Here is a 16,988-nt window from a genome sequence, read left to right on the forward strand (position 1 = left end):
GGCATTGAAAGTCACTGCAGAGAAATTATAGCTGACCGACAGCTGATCCAGCTGTGTTGCCATCATTTTTGCTTCAGACGATGCCTGAGAGGAGAGGACGTGTCATTTTCATCTTTTCCTACATCTCTATCTCTCACGTCTTCAGTAGAACCATTAGGTGAACTGACACATACTCTCTGTCTCTGTTCTCCTGTCTGATCTGACTATGCAGATAAAATGTATGTACATGTGACGTGAGGCTTGTGTTGGCGTGGTGCTCTGACAGGCTTTGCCTACTGAATCATAGCAATGGTGCTGACTGCAGAGCTCTCATAAGTGGTCACATTCACCCTCCACCCCCGCATAAACTAGTCTGTTTATCTTTCATCTGCTGATCAAGTCCAGAAGGAGTGGGTGGCAGACAGCACATTCCTCTATCTTCATGTTGATCATGTCTGAATTTTGTTCTCCTCCTTAGGTTACTACCCCTTCTTGAAGATCTACCAGTCCATGCAGTTGGTCTACACTTCAGGCATATAGTGAGTCTTCCTTGCTGTCATATGGCCAACTGATAGCTATTTGTTGGTTATGGGTGTTTTTTTTTTCATGAGCTGAGGTTTCAACACCGTCCGAGTATTTAAAGAGATAGGAGTGGGGAAAAAAAATACACAAAGGGCATCTTTCTTCTTCAATTCAGCGTTTAACTCATATCTTGCAACGCTATTGTTTACCTCGAGGCTTTTCCACCGACAAGTGAAAATATGATCAAAAAGTGCTAAAATCAGTCATTTTAATAGTACCCTGTGACATGATACAAACAAACAAATCTTTCACAGTGTTTCAGGTGGTCCATGTTTGGTCACTGCTTGCGCATCTGCTTGCGTACCTTGTATTTTGTTGCTGTGTATTTCACAGGCTTGTTTGTGTTTGCTGTGTCGCCTACAGTAACCTTCAGGGCACTGGAGGCAGGCGCCTGTGTGTGACCATCGAACCGGCACTGCTGCTAAAGGGTGACATCATGGTGAGTTCACATGGGAAGGAAATGACAAACATAGGACCCCTGATATGGGTGGGGTTGTAATCAGGACTTTATAACTTTTTTGTTGTTGTTGTTATTTTCAAACTTTTTATTAAAAGATATACTTTACAAATAAATAGTACATATACTCACATATTTACTATTGTCGTATTTCATCTCTGAAATAATACACTTTGGTCTGTTCGCCACTTTGTTAACTAGGAATCATAATTTGTCAGTTTTGTGCAGTCAGTCATTTCGTTGTCACTCAGTTTGGAACACAAAGCCCTTCAATTTACTGCTCTAACCCCTCATTATTCCACGTGCATTTTGAGATGCGTCTCTTCTTCCCTCTCTGCCTCCCTCTGCAGGTCAAATGCTACCACAGGCGAGCCCAGACTGCTGACAGAGACACTGTGTTCAGGTTGCAGTTCCACACCTGCACCATCCACGGATCCCAGCTCTGGTTTGGCAAAGGGGAGTTGGATGAAGCGTGTACCGGTATGTTTATTTAGGTGGTATTTAGTGGGTCTGGGCAAGGTTCATTCGCAGCTCATTTCCAAAGGGGCGTCACCAACGGACGCTGCTCAAATGCCTCTGGGGCGCAATTGGATAGTCCTTCAACCAATCAGATCAACGATCCGGGTGACGTAGCAGTGACTTTGGTAGCCGTCATGTTGACTGTAAACAAAAACCTCCTTGCCCTTGCTGCGCTATCATCATCGTGTAAAGCCCGCTTCAATTGTTGTGATTGGTGTAAAGCCCACCTCAGCAGTTGTGATTGGTGTTAAGCCCGCCTCAACGGTTGTGATTGGTGCCTCGATTTGGAAAAATTGGAAATGGGCTTGAATGGGCTCTTGGCCAGACTCACTTCCAGAGCAAAATCTCAAATTTGCCAGAAGTTCGTCAGCGCTTTCCCAGGCTAACATGATAGGGGTCACACAAAGTAAACTCCTTTTTTGGGTAAATGCTAGAATGTAGTTACGGTAACCCTAACCCTGTATTTCAACCTAATCCTAACCTTCATAGCTAGCTGCTAGCTTTAAGTGTTGACACTTGCCCAGTATCCCAGTTTCGTTCGGTCACTAGGGTCATAGAAATGCGGTCTTAAGAATGTGATCGTAGAAATGTGGTCCTGAAACTGCAGCTTCCTGTATTGCAGAACATAGTATAGTTAACCGCAGCAGGAGGCTTTTCAGAGAAAAGCTGTAAAAACCAACTGTACACGACGTGCCCAGCACCAAACCGCAGACACCGTTAGCGGCTAGCTGGTGTACGGAGCATTTAGCAGCTAAAAGACAAATATTTTCCCCAGAAATTTGTGAAGACCAAAAACAGAAGAAAAATAAGAGTTAATATTGGATTGAATTGAGAATGTGCTTTTTTATTGCTTAGGATTTCAACTTTTGTTTTATAAAATTAAGATTGTGTTATTCTTCTTTCAAAAGTTACGCGGTCTCACAAATGTAAAAAAAATTAAAATAAAGTGGAGAGTGGATTTTGCTTCGTTCTGCTTCCTTGGATACTTGGAAATTAAATTGTCATTCAGGCACAATTTGTTAATTGCTTTAGGATAATCATCACATACAACTAATTGACATCATCTTTGGAAATGAGCATTGTGGGAATGTGTTCACAGTGGTTTGCTACCTAGCATGGCTTCATAATACTGTGGTTGAATAAATCCCTTAATAGTACTAGCTTAATCCCAATCCTGGACATAATAACAGCTCTCTGGAGGGGAGTATGAGGAGAATGAGTTGTACTGTATGCAGGGAGCGAGAGTCTCTGACTATCCCTCAGAGAAAGTAAAGGAGGCCTAGTGAGCGCTGGTCTGGTCTGTTGCTTAAGTCTGTAATGAATATGCTCATTACCTCATTTCCTTCTTGGTTTCACTTTCTCTGAAACGGCAGAATATGTGTAGCTGAGAAGCATGTCTGTGTATGTGGTCGTCAATCCATTACACTAAATTAAGCATTACAAACGTACATAAACACACCATTGTGGGTTCATGCAACTCAAGACCCATCTGTGGAAGGTTTTCATATATTTGATATATTGGAGTAGAAACACTGTTTGATTCCTTTCAAGGGGTTCCCCACATCAGTGAAGCACTGGCTTGCTTTCATAAATCTCTGTCTCACGAAGAGATTACATTTACATTGGAAGACGAGAGTTTAAAACTTGCAAATAAATATTTTTTTATGTGAGAAATAGATCTATTTGCCATGAATTATGACAAATTATTCCCTCTTTGTTTTGAATTTTACTTTTCTTCTCCCCAGATGAGCGTTTTCCATCTGATGCCACAGTTGAGTTTGTCTTCTCCTCCGGACCTGAGAAAATGAAAGGTTGGTTCACTTCAAATTCTACTTCAAATCAGTTTGACCTCAAACGTTTAGTTCATATTTGTCAAAGGGGTAAAAGACAAATTGATGTAAATGCTCAATTGTAATAAAAAGCTTGTTCAGAAATCGAAACTGTAAATTAGATGCGTCTTTCCTCAGGCCGTGAGTACCAGAAGAACGACCCCGCTGTCACTGTCGACTACAACACTGGTGACCCAGTGGTTCGCTGGGATTCCTATGAGAACTTTAACCAGCAATACCAGGACAGCCTGGAGGGTAACACTCTTTAACTGTTTTCTTCATATCCAATCTCAGCTTGATATGAAGTAATTAATGAGGGATAATTACAAGAAGTTGGCAGAAGTTAGTAAAAACAGACCAAGTAGAAATTAAAGGACATCTGCTAAGCCAGTGAGTGCTGTCAGATTGAGAGCTGATCTTACTGTCTTTTCTCTTACAGTAGATATTGCCCACACCAGAGGTCCTCTAGATGGCAGTCTCTACGCTCAGATAAAGAAGCGCCGAGGTCCCGGCTCTGGTTCTCTCACCTCAACCAATGGCAGCAGTCCAGCGGCAGGCCTTGAAGAAGACAGGCCAGATCATTTCATCCCTCAAGGTTCCGACTCCGCCCTCTCAGCCCATTCCGTCCATTTGAGCCAATCATCTGTCCATCCTGAGCGCCGGGAAGAGCCCATTCGCCCGTCTCCAACCAGACAGGAGAGAGAGGAGCTTGACCGTCTTCTCGGAGGCATAGAGGGAAACCGGGATGGAGAGCGAGAGACCGCCATCTTGGATGATGGAGATTCTCTGCCCTCTGAGAGAACTGGGACGCTGAGGCTCAGTCGGTCCTGTTCCTGCCGGGATGGTTACCGGTCCCAGCGCTGTGCCGAGCCTGGCTGTGACCGCACCCTCCTCATGCCTAATGGTTACTGCCTCGACAGGGCTCCCGGCACCAACGGGCACCACGGGGCGACCCCTTCTGCCAGCCCCAACACAGCTGCTCCTCCGTCACACATGGATCTGTGCCAGCACTACAGCCACCACTCGCACCAGTCCCTTCCACCTCCAGATCTGGTGTGGGACCGCCAGAGTGGCCCGCCGCACTACCTGCACCGCTCCTGCTCGGAGGCTCCCTCATCACGACATATCTGCCCATATCCATCACCGGACCTTACCCCTCACTCTCACAACCACCCGCATCACCACCCTCTGTCTGCCGCGGGCCGCCTCTGCTGTCGAGAAGACGACTACGGCCCCTATCACCATCCTCCTCCAGCTCACAGCCACCACCATCCCCACCCACACTACCCCAAACCCTCCACCAGCCCTACCTACCATGACATAATGCTAATGGATGGTCTGCCACCCCCTGGTTGCCCTTGCAGAGACTGCAGCATCAGGAGGGAAGACTCTGCGGCCTATCACAGCCTGAGGATTGACCAAGGGGACAGCTTCCCCTGGGACAGAGAGGCGGAACTTCAGCAGAGAGAGGTGGGGCTTCGCAGAGCCAGGGAAGCAGAGGTACCCAGAGGGACTGAGCTCCACTGGGAGAGGGATCCTGGGCTGAGACGAGGCAGAGAGTTGTCTCTCCACTGGGAGAGAGACAGGGAGGCCGAGCTGCAGTGGGAGAGGGACAGAGAGGCGGAATATTGGCACCGTAGGGCCACCGTAGCCTCCTATGGCCCACAGGGTCACGATCTTCCAGCCTTCACGTTTGACCCCTTGCCGTCGGGTCACCCGGCTTATCCAGAGGCATCCAGGTCCCACGCTCATTCCCACCTGGACCAGAAGTACAGCAGCAGCAGCAGTGGTTACCAAACGCCGCGGCAGGTGTGCCCCTGCTCGCCTTACCAGCCCTCGCCGTCCGAAAGCAGAGGCTACGCCTCGGGCTACCAGTCTGAGTCCACGTCCCCGCTGCCCCCGGCTTCCTCCATGACAGGGCCCTGCAGCCAAAGCAACGGGCCAGCAGAGCATCACCATAACCACCACCATCACCATCCAGACTCACAGCGGTCATTCGGCTCTGACTCACACACGGGTGAGACTTTTAGAAATGTGTTTTCCCTCAACAGTGCGTATAAATGATCCATAATCAACAACAGCATGCACTGAATCATTTATGCTGAACTAGACAGATGCCTTACACGTTACTCACAAATTGTCTCATCCCGCCAACTAAACAACCAAAAGCATTTCAGCAACATTGGCAGCAAAGGGGATATATTACATGCCATTATTATGAAAATATTGAGCTTACGTTTTTGTAAATGTAATCCATTGTTCCCTTCCTTTTCAGATGGCCTTCGGAGCTCTGGTGAAAGTGTGGGCTGGAGGGATCACATTACCCACGGTTCCTTTAAGAGGGTCCACAGAGACGGCCATGCTGCATGCTCCACGCCATCTGACATGTCTGGACCGTCCACTCCTGTCCACACCAGCAGTCCTCTACGCACACAGGAAAGGTATTCCACGCTTGTTCTTTTACTAAGAGGGACAGTAGTGTCGGTTGGAGTGCCCCTCACTGCCAGGGTAGAAAGAAATGTCACGCAGACAGACAGGCAGGCAGGCAGACAGACCGACGATCTGATCGCATTCCAATCACATGGCATTGTGCACATGGCAGTTCCTTATCCAGATGAGCTATCCAGATACAGATCGCATGTTACAGCAAGAAGAAAATGGGGTTAATGATGACAATAAGACTGAGAAGGGGGGGGCCGGGGTACAACATTTAGAAGTATTTCACTAGATCAGAAGCAGGTATGTGAATGTAATACTCATGTCTGTCCGTTTAAGCCCCAGTCCAGGAGGGAGAGACTATGAGATCCGGACCACAGACATCATCAGCAGTGACTACGAGGCTCCCCAGCACCAGGACAGACACTACCGTGCTGACATCATCGACCAGGAATCCCCGGAAAACCAAAGAAGCAGCACAGAGCCGCAGGCGGCCAACGACCCGCAATCACACACATCCACACCTGTGCAAACAGAACCCCACAACCACTGCACTGCACCAACAGACCCGTCCCCTACTACTCCCCAACAGCAGCACTGTAGCCCAAATGCACCGTCAGTTTCGGCAACACAGAACACTTCTGCTGTTGATTCTGCTACACCAACCACATCCAACCAGGGAGTCTTTCAGGCTCCTTCATCCCCTATCCGTGATTCGTCTGCGCCGGATGCACGCTCCCAACCTGGCCCTCTCGCTCTCCAGACCCCCCATCCTTCAGAGGGTGCTGCTCTGCCTTCCACTGTGGCACAGGCAGTGCCTCAACCTCAGAGCCAAACCCAAACCCATGCCGGCGGATTGACAAGACCAACCCCACCACATGTCATGGGATCTTCTCCTACCAGGGAACCTCAACCAGAAACCGCAAAACCTATGATCGCCCCCACCCCCAACGCCACATCTGCCCCTGCATCTCCCACTCCAGCTTCATCATTATCCCCCCAGCCGGCCTCCGGTAGTACGGAGGGCTCCCCAGTCTCTGATGCCCCAGTTCCTGGCTTCGCCACTTTGGGTAGGCGGCTGATGTTAAGTGGGTCGGACCCCCACCATCCGAACCACATCCAGCAGCACGGATCCCCGCACCACCACTACCCAGGCATGGAACACAGCGCTGCGGGACACACTTCTGCTCTGGACACTAACAAGAGGCCCTGCTACTCCGCTCACGCTCCTCAGCTCTATCCATCCTCCTACTCCAACTATTCCACCATCTCCATCCCCCTTCCACACCCCCAGCCGCCTTTGCCAGAGAAGCGCCACCCGCCCGTCCAGTCAGGGTCGCCCAGCGATGGGGTGAGAACTCTGAGGACAGCCGCGGGCCATGTGCCTCCCTCCAACACCGGCATAGCTCAGCATCAGCTCCATGTCACGTTCTCTCCCACCGTGGGGGAAATTGCACCACCTGCAGGCAAAAATGACGGAGTGGCGCCTGTGGAGATTGAGAATGCGAATAGTGTCAGTGTGAAGTTTGTCCAGGACAGTTCACGGTTCTGGTACAAGCCTGGCATTTCCAGAGAGCAAGGTAGGTCTGAGAGGGTGAAGCTCTTTTTATTCCTTTTATGTTCATTTTCCTAATTAAAACAAACAATCTTGTTTAGGGCTGGGTACCGAAATCAATACTTTTTAGGCACAGACCGAATTGCGCATTCGCATCGAAAAATGCCTTGGTCATTCAATACCCAATTTCAATTCCTATGGGATAAATTTCATCAGAGTCAGTGAGCCAATGAACATGCAGCATGCTTCTACCAATATCTAATAATGGTTGTGATTGGCTGTTTAACAATACATGTCGTAGAGGCATGCAGGGAAAACTCTACGTTACACAGAGACGGGGCTCAAATAGTAGGAACTGAAAAATAAATAAAAAGATTTGGTATCAAAAAAAGTATTGTTTAGGAAGCGGTATCAAAGTCACGGCATTGGTTATCAGTACTGGTATCGAAAAAGGTTGAACAATACCCAGCCCTAATCTTGTTTGCTATGATCAAACCCATTTTAGCGTATACAATTTTCTAACATGTTGGTGTTTGGCTGTAGCAATTGCTGCTCTGAAGGAGAGAGAGGCAGGGACCTTCCTGATCAGAGACAGCAACTCTTTCCAGGGGGCCTATGGCCTGGCCCTGAAGGTGGCTACACCTCCTCCCAACGTCAACAACCACAGCAGCAAGGGTAAAAAAAATTAGAGTTTACGTCATTTAAATATCTCGTTTCCACATTTTTTTTTTTCGCCTGTTCAGCAACAGCAGCACAATCTAACCATTCGGGCTATTTTACGTGCCATTGTACTTTTACTTTAGCAGTTGCTTTGTCCTTGGTAGACAGCGATACATTGCATCTTACACTTAGTCTCTGCTCTTACAGCGAGCGACCCTCTGGAACAGCTGGTCAGACACTTCCTAATAGAAACAGGCCCCCGGGGAGTCAAGATTAAAGGGTGTCAGAATGAGCCCTACTTTGGTACGTTTTCCTTGCTCCAGATTCCTACAAAATATTTGTAGTACCACGAATAGGGCACCTTAAGGAAAGATCATTATTTTTGATATACATCTTGTTACCTTTAGGCAATGTAAGAGATGTTTGTTGCTATCTGTGATCCACAGGGAGTCTGTCTGCATTAGTCTACCAACACTCCATCACGCCCATCTCTTTGCCCTGCGCTCTTAAGATCCTAGAAAAAGGTTGGTGCTTCTTAGTTGGTTTTAGTTTTCTGTTGCTCTACTAATTCTTTGAGGATTTGAACAGATTGAACAAGTCATGGAATCCTCCTTTAAAACGTTAAACTCATAGGGTTAGGGTTAGTTATAAGCTCCACGTGTTAGGAGATGAACTTTGAATTATTTTTTTTACAGGAAATGCACTTTTATCTGATGTAACGGATTCTGATTTTATTGATCTTAGATCTGATAGGAGAGGTGCCGGAGGTTCAACCAGTGAATAACATCAGCACGGCTGCTGACCTGCTGAAACAAGGAGCAGGTGACTTCTCCGTCCTGCCACCGCTTCCTAAAACACAGAGAAACCTCCTGAGACGTGGTCACAGTGCTCACATCTCTCTATCTGTCCCTCTCCCCCCCATTAGCCTGCAATGTCCTCTACCTGAACTCAGTGGAAACAGAGTCTCTAACGGGCCCCCAGGCCATCGCCAAGGCAACAGATGCTTCCTTGGGTCGTAACCCGCGCCCTGCTGCCACTGTGGTCCAGTTCAAGGTGACATCGCAGGGCATCACGCTGACCGACAGCCAGCGCAGGTGAGATATTCCCCACGGATTAGTACTTTTTTGTTTCCTCACACCCAATTTGTTACTAATGGTGCATTCACGTTCTCCTCGGATGGTCCCATTTCCAGAGTTGGGAAGTCGTTCTTCCGACGTCGGGGTGTTCATGAGCTTTAAAGGTGCGCAACTATTTTTAACGTCCGTTACATTCAAGCCATTGCCAAATGAGTTGATACAAAGCTAATTAAGCCTCTTTACTCCACAAAACTCTCTCTGTATTTCTCAGTATATGGCTGAAAAAGTGTGTATAAAATGGCGTAGCCCGGCGACTTTCGCGCTCAGAAGCTTGAGTGGTGCGCTTTACGTCAGCGCTGCGAAAGGACAACAGCAGTGTTCAGCTTTGGAGATGAAGAGGACATTATAAAATTACAAGATAATGACTTCTTCTGAAGACTCCACCATGTTCCTTTAAATCCTCCGCGTCCTCCTTGATTTGACGGGTTAAACGCTAGCAACTGCGTGGAGGAGTGGTGTTGGGGGGGAGGGATGCCTGATCACCGAAGGCTTGCGTCACGCGGCTGCGCCGACAGTGTTGTTGTCTTTCACTTGGAATTCCGCTGCAAAGAAGATGCATTGTATTTTATTGCTGAGAGCTTTTAAACACATATTTTCAGTATTTATTTTCAGTTTGAAGCTTTCTGTCAGTGGTTTTGGCCCAGACTTGTTGCTGCACCTGTTACCTTCCCTAAAGCCCCTTAGGTACTGCTTTACCTGACTCATTTTTTTTACTCTATGTGGACAGCAACTAACGATTACAACCTAATACCATACTACAAATTACATGGAAGTGATATGCAATATGTGAATTAATAAAAAAGTTTCTTACATTTAACCCACCATTTACTTTTGTCCCCCGTGACGTCGTTTACAATAAATGTAGCCGAATTCTCCAAGTCGGGAACTAATTTTTCCGATTATTCCAACACCATATGAATGCAGCATATGACCTTATTCTTTAGTGTAATGACAGTTTGCCTGTAGGGGGATCACAATAATTTCATCTAATATGAAAACTTAGTGTTTTTTTGGTCATTAATTGCTGTCAGGGAAATAAGATTACAATTGTACACCCACTGGTCATTATCACCATCAACGCTGATGGACAACACTGTAGCTGCAGCTCTAGGGCTAACGCGCTGTGCTTTCATCACATTTTAGCGACGACACTTAAAAGGTCTCTCCTGTCTCGCTCTATTTGTACCTTTCTTCTTCTAGGGTTTTCTTCAGAAGACATTACCCGGTGAACAGCGTAACGTTCAGCAGCATCGACCCTAAGGACAGGAGGTAGGCAATTTAGAGACAGTAAGGATGTAGTTTGAACCATGACTAACCTAAAATCATCATAGACCCATCACCACAATCAAATCAATCATTCATTCATTCATTGCACCCGTGATCATTGACTGCATTTATTGCTGAGAGCCCTCGCATGACTCTGTCTGTTTTGTGAGTGCATTTGTTCATGTGCATGAGAGACCAGTGGTTAGGTTTGCGAGCATGCTGGCTCTGGCTGAGGCTGCAACTCTGCCTCTGTGTGTGTGTAGGTCTGAGTCTGGTTTCTCTCTCTCTCTTTCTCTCTCTCTCTCTCTCTCGGCTTTAGGTGGACTAACTCAGACAACACCGCTGTTAAGTAAGTGCTGTTTGTGTTTACTGATTGAGAGAATGTAAGATTATATGCATGTGCGTTGTGTGTTATTTTAAAAAGGGTGAAGAAGTCAGTGATATTGGAGCCTCTGCATGGCATCAGATTGCGTGTGAGCCTTGGCAAAATCGTTCCTGCAAACATGATTCAACAATGAAAAATCAAATCTCACATAACCCCATGTTTCATATTACACATTATTGTATAGTAGTAGGCAAGTGAGGAAAAAAAAAGAATTCTACTGATCCATTTTCTAACTCTGATCTAAATGGTTTTCTCTTCTGTGTTTATGACTTAAGAACAGGTGAAAAAAAAAGGTTTTGCCGGGATAATCTTTTAAATTCTTTTTTATTTTTTTCATCTGTGAATCAGGTGGTAATTTTTTTTTTTTTTTTTTTTGCCAGGATCATTTTTCTTTTTCATCTGTGAAAAGTTTTTGCAGGTGAAAAAAATGTGTCAAGTACCAACTACGGCGTGTTCTAAATAGGACTAAAACTGCAGATTAAAATCCATTTCTAGCCATAAGAAAGACATGACAGTAATGTCACATGACTTGCTAACACACAGTATGTTTACCTTGTGTTTAGAGTGCATGGAGAAGTTAAAACTCACCTGGAAAAAAAAACCTTTAGTCCTATTTAGAACATGGGGTACTGGTACACTTCAACCTCTTGTGGCCGAAAATGAGTACTGTATTTTTGAACACCTTTTTTTTCACCTGTTTTTTATGTGCTCATATTATGCTTCTTGGCTTTTTCCCTTTCCTTTATTATTATTTATCTTTTTTGTACATGTAATAGGTTTACAAAGTGAAAAAGCCCAAAGTCCACCCCAAAGGGAGTTACCATCTCCAACAGAAAACACTGTTCACAAATTGCTCCAAACAGCTCTATTGTAGTCCAGCCTTTATTTCCGTGATGAATGTGCATCACTTTGCAGTCCTTCCCAAAAAAATTTTGTGATTGTTGCAGGCAAAAATCCTTGATTACGCGGCACGTTTTCTTAAAAAATGCGATGGAATATGCGGGATATTTATGCAAATATATGCAATGAAATTGTGGTAACTTGCAAAAACTGCGGTTTGATGAAAAAGAGAAAAAAAAGTGATTCCCCCAACACCCTGCTTTTTGATGATGTTCACGTCACGTAATTACGTCACTTCATAACGTTCCCATGGCAACAGGAAAATGGCTGCTCTTGTGTGAAGTAAACACAAACATTTTTCAACTTTCTGCTAAGATATATGTGACTTTTTTGCAACGAAAATGCGGGGATTATGAAATCATGCAAGCCCCGCAAATTTTGCGCGGATATCAGCAATTTATGCGGCGAAAGTGCAGCGTATTTGAAAAATAAAATTGGCTGATTATGCGTTGAATTATGCGATCGCATAATCACGTTTTTCTGGAGGGACTGACTTTGTAACACTCGTTATAATGCTCACCTAGCTGCTAGCGTGGCACGCCCTCATACTCTGCTTCTGACTTGCTAGTAGTCCTTACCTAGCTACTGCGCATGTGCGACTCCCAACAAAGATGGGACAGAAGTGAGATGTCTCACTCTGTAGCTAAAACAGAGAGCTCAACACACAGGGTGAAAAGAGGAGCTGCAGCAATGTGCAGTACAACAAACATGGTGTTTTTTGAAAATTAAATTAAATAATATGCTGATATAACCTTTAAATACAATTATGAACTTGAAAATGAGCATAATATGAGCACTTTAAGTCATAAACACAGGAGAGAAAACAATTTAGATCAGACAGACAGAAAATGGATCACCAGAATTTAGTTTTTCTCACTTGCCTTCTCAGGCCTTCCGTACTGAAGGCTGTTACAAAGAGATTTGCTAGACAAACTCTAAATATTTGCGGAATGCCCTCCCTTTCACTTCCTCTCCTGCTCAGTAACTTGTTTCCTCACATCCTCCCTCTCGTCCTCAACCCTTCCCCTTCTCAGGGTGTTTGGTTTCGTAGCCAAGAAGCCGGGCAGCTTGGCGGAGAACGTTTGCCACCTGTTTGCCGAGTTGGACCCCGAACAACCTGCCTCTGCCATCGTCAACTTCATCAACAAGGTCATGTTGTCACAGCGGCGATAGAGGGAGACGCAGAGAGGAAACCAAAACAAAACAGTGGCATGAAGCATATAGAACTGACAAGGCTTAACTGTACGGTAATGGGCCAGTGCCAGTGCCACGACACTAATGCTATCTTGGTCCATCAGTTGGTGTAAAGACGTTTTGAAGGCAGTTGAAAACATTAACTTGTTGAACATCCCTTCCCTGAAGGGTCGGTTCACAATATAACACTCCATTTACATTTTACAACATAGTAAAGTATTGTTGGGTTGAGTTCAAACAAAGCCATGATGTCTAGTGTAACAGCTCCTCCCCAGACAAGAGCGGCTTTGACTTTCCAAGAACCAAAACAATCTCCTCCATCTACCCCGTGGGCCTGTGTCATGAGCAATGATTAGTGGGTTGTCCACGTTATCTTTAAATTATAACTCTGGTTTTCTGGTATCATGAAGCTGGATCACTTTTGACCAGGGTAGATCCCCATGGTAAATCAAACCTTTATTTATACAGGTAAGTCAACTAAGCATCTCCACTGGAACGGTTGGAGATGAAGGGCATTGCTTAAGGGTACCTCAGTGGTGGTTGAACAGAGGGCTTGAACTGGTGACCTGCCGGTCCCGAAATCACTTCTCTAACCTCTAGGCCACCACTGCCCCTTAGAAGCGTCATCATCACATCACCACTCCTACAGCATCCTGACATGGACAACAAGTACTCAGTTTACAATACAGTGACATGGAGTAAACAACAATAGATCAGTACAGTCACTTTGCCTACCATGATCATTACGTCAGAGACAGAAGAAACATTTTTGTGTCCACTCTGGGTTAAAAAAAATAAAAAAAAAAAGTAGTTTACAACAACAACAGACTGATAAATGTCAACTATAGATGCATATTCACTGAGCACACCAAAGCTTACTAAGTTATGAATTCAACATTCTGGTGAGATAGATCCTATCAAGCTTATATACTTGCTCTTCTTTTAGATCTTTTCAGCACATACTATCTGTACTTTACTTTTAAATATCACTTACTCGCAATGCATTGCTCACCATGAGACAAAAGCGCACCATCATTTGACCATGTCAAATTAAAATATTATCAGTTTCATTTCTGTACTTGTGCTCGACTGCACGACAGTCCTACTGTATCTAACAATTCCCACACTAGTAATAGCCGTAGCGTCACTTTTAATCTTTGGGTGTGCGTGTGAATATATTTTATCTTATCAGTGGTGGTAAACCAAATACCCCGCCCAATTACTGTGGGTATTTCCGTTTCATTTTATGTCATATTAAAAGGCCCTGAAAACACATGTTCTCAATCAGCTTCCCATTTACTGAGTAATGGGGATCACACAGGAACATAAAAGTTTAGGGTATTTCTGACTTTCTCACCAATTTCAAAATGGGCAACAGTTGGTGGATTATATGGTTGCCGGGAATTCAATCTGACCAAACCACACACACAACACACACACACATGTAGACCAGAGTTTAAACTCTTAATACAGAATACCTAAAGAGGTTTGTTTTTTAAACTAGGACTGCTGCTCTTGTCTTGAATATTTATTGGTACAGAGAAATATGAATTTGAAGCAAAGTTTCCAGGGGCTTCAAGTCCTCGACCCGTGGTTCTGATTAGGTAACAGCTTCATGATACCAGTTATCTCTGTGAAACAGGCCCCTCGTTAAATCCAACTCTTCATCATCTGTGTCGGACTGGTTTTCAGTGTAGCAAAGGTAGAAGTGCTAAAAGCTGCTTTAGAGCTTTAGTGCGTAACTGTTTTTTATATTAATGAACATCCGTTAGATTCAAGCCATTGCCGAATGAGTTGATACAAAGCTAATTAAAGGTGTAGTAATATTTGCTGAAACTGACCCTATGTTCCAGTAGAACTACATGTCACACACATAAATCCGGCTCCTCTGGCACCACCTACAGCCCGTAGTGCGATTTGCAAAAATCCACAGCTCCCTGTTCAGATTCACCAATCAGGGCCAGGGGCGGTGTCTAACTGCGTGTCGATCACTGCTCATGCACACGCATTCATTCTCCCTTGTGGGGGGAGGGGCTTAGGAGACCGTTTTGGGTTTTGGCAGAAAGGGGGGGAGGGACTGAGAAGTTGTTGATGTTCACATTTTTTGACTAAGTCCTGGATCTTCACAACCCTACCTACAGCACCTTTAAGACTATCAGCTCCACAAAACCCTTTCGAGTGAAGATAGTTACCTCGTCTGAAGAGTCCATCATGTTTGTTTTTTAACCCTCCGTGTCCTCCTTGGATACCAGCAAATGCTTGGGGGAGGGGTGGGCGATTACGGAAGGCTTGTGTCACGTGGATGCAACGGTGGTGTTGTCATTACTTAGAATTCCTATTGGGGGGGCGACAGAAACTACGCAACACTATAGCTTTAAGGACACACATTGCAGACTGTGTGGAGCTGTTACAAAGAGGACATTTCCTTGCACTGTTTAGGGGCAACAAAGCCCTATAATGTTCAACATTTAAGACATAATAACTGCCTTTAAAAACAGCAGGTGTTAATATTTTGTTACAAAAACCGTGACCAAAGCCCTGACGATGTAATTTAGTTTCTATATCTAGAGATTTTCGGGTATACACATGTATGTACAGCATATTTACAGCCACTCTTGCCTTCAACAGCACCTTTATAAGTGTAACACATTTAATCATCATCGACAATCCTGCTTGTTGTTTGTCTCACTCACGTACACTTAATAATGGGAGCGAGCGAGAAACAGAACTCTCTGATGAAAGTAAACATGAATGTGAGTTTTATTTTTTTAACTTTTAAAGCCTCTTAACACCCACCCAGGTGTTTTCAGTTATTCCGGCTGATTAGACTCTTTTCAGGTTGATGGTGGGCCGGAGCTTTGATGGGAACTTATTAGGTCACAAATGTTTTTTTTTACCAATAAAGCTCAACAGTGACCGCCCACTTTTTTTTTAACAGCTATGGTTCCGGAAGTGTTCTTCCCCATTCAATTGTTTCATTGACATTTCGAAAATTGCTTATATAAAGAGTTTTAAGTCTGGAACCAAGCCAACCAGCTACGAAATGAATGGTGACCATAAAACATTTGATTCGGCGCAAAAAAACATTTTGAAAACGGTAAAAAAAAAGGCAAAGGCACAAGACCGTGTACAGAAACTATCATAAACTGCAATGGCAGAAGCTCGCGCTAGCCCTTCGTGGTTTTGGTAAACGTTTCTATGGTAACAACGAGTTGGACAAATAGGAATCATTGCGGTTACAATTAGGATTGTGGGTAATGAAGTACTTATCCAAGACATCGCGAATAAAAGACATTTATCTCAAAACAAGGTTGGTGCCCCATGAACTTTTGGCGTCTATATGAGCATATAAAATCGCTGAGTCATGTCGTAGCTGGTTTTAAGTCTACCATCGACGGTTACGATTTCATGGCTTATACTCCAATTGCCAATGGAGAAATTGTATTGTATTCTTACTTCCGGAGTCGGCTGTGGGCGGGACTGTTGAGGTTTATAAGGATGACAAAGGTGTCTTTTGTCCCGCCCTGACAGGTGCAACAACACTAACAGTGGGCTCAGGAAGATGTCAATCACTCAGTCTATCCACACCCACACAGTACTGGAAAAGGTCCAATCAGCCACATTAACTAGAAACACCTGTGTGGGCGTTCAGGGCCTTTAACAAGCGTGTGTGTGCGAGGGAGTGGCGGGTGCGTGCGTGTTGGGTATTGAGGTAAACATGTTGGGTAAGGTATCGTTAACGTCCATTTTTAAAGAAATGTATGTGAAATAGGGACAAAGCTAGACGGGGGAAAGGACGCACAGTGTTCAACCACACCATTGCCGTGAAACGTTTGGCGTTCATTCACTGCTTCGCATCTTGTGACCCTATTGATTATAACACGCATTCACACATATGTTAAAGTTGACAAAGAGAAGACCGGTAAACACACACGAGCAAGGCAGCGGCCTAAAGACAGACTTACTTAACCAAAGACAAAGCACTCTTGTATTAATAAGCTTTTTATCCAGCTATATTTTTGTACTTATTGCTTCCTGTGTTTTTATTATGCATTCATTGTGTGTGTGTCGCCTTGTTTGTTAAAAACCT

The 16,988-nt window shown here is 44.9% G+C and overlaps 1 protein-coding gene across 7 annotated transcripts in view; it reads left to right on the forward strand.

The window, feature by feature from the left end:
- Nucleotides 1–13,705, forward strand: part of tns2a (tensin 2a) — a 66,702-nt gene extending 52,997 nt beyond the window's left edge. For 3 of the 7 annotated variants that reach the window (XM_039801886.1, XM_039801887.1, XM_039801893.1), the window contains exons 13-28: nucleotides 458–518; nucleotides 925–1,000; nucleotides 1,369–1,498; nucleotides 3,283–3,348; nucleotides 3,505–3,621; nucleotides 3,806–5,383; nucleotides 5,642–5,807; nucleotides 6,142–7,382; nucleotides 7,901–8,032; nucleotides 8,225–8,320; nucleotides 8,464–8,541; nucleotides 8,762–8,839; nucleotides 8,943–9,111; nucleotides 10,354–10,422; nucleotides 10,739–10,768; nucleotides 12,739–13,705. In XM_039801886.1, the coding sequence (XP_039657820.1) occupies nucleotides 458–518; nucleotides 925–1,000; nucleotides 1,369–1,498; nucleotides 3,283–3,348; nucleotides 3,505–3,621; nucleotides 3,806–5,383; nucleotides 5,642–5,807; nucleotides 6,142–7,382; nucleotides 7,901–8,032; nucleotides 8,225–8,320; nucleotides 8,464–8,541; nucleotides 8,762–8,839; nucleotides 8,943–9,111; nucleotides 10,354–10,422; nucleotides 10,739–10,768; nucleotides 12,739–12,877 (4,226 nt within the window). In that variant the 3' untranslated portion in view covers nucleotides 12,878–13,705. The remainder of the gene's footprint in view (nucleotides 1–457; nucleotides 519–924; nucleotides 1,001–1,368; nucleotides 1,499–3,282; nucleotides 3,349–3,504; nucleotides 3,622–3,805; nucleotides 5,384–5,641; nucleotides 5,808–6,141; nucleotides 7,383–7,900; nucleotides 8,033–8,224; nucleotides 8,321–8,463; nucleotides 8,542–8,761; nucleotides 8,840–8,942; nucleotides 9,112–10,353; nucleotides 10,423–10,738; nucleotides 10,769–12,738) is intronic. The other 4 variants (XM_039801888.1, XM_039801890.1, XM_039801892.1 and 1 more) reach the window with 3 other exon arrangements.
- Nucleotides 13,706–16,988: the final 3,283 nt, after the last annotated feature.

Source organism: Perca fluviatilis, chromosome 5, assembly GCF_010015445.1.
Source record: "Perca fluviatilis chromosome 5, GENO_Pfluv_1.0, whole genome shotgun sequence".
NCBI classification, from domain to species: Eukaryota; Metazoa; Chordata; class Actinopteri; order Perciformes; family Percidae; genus Perca; species Perca fluviatilis.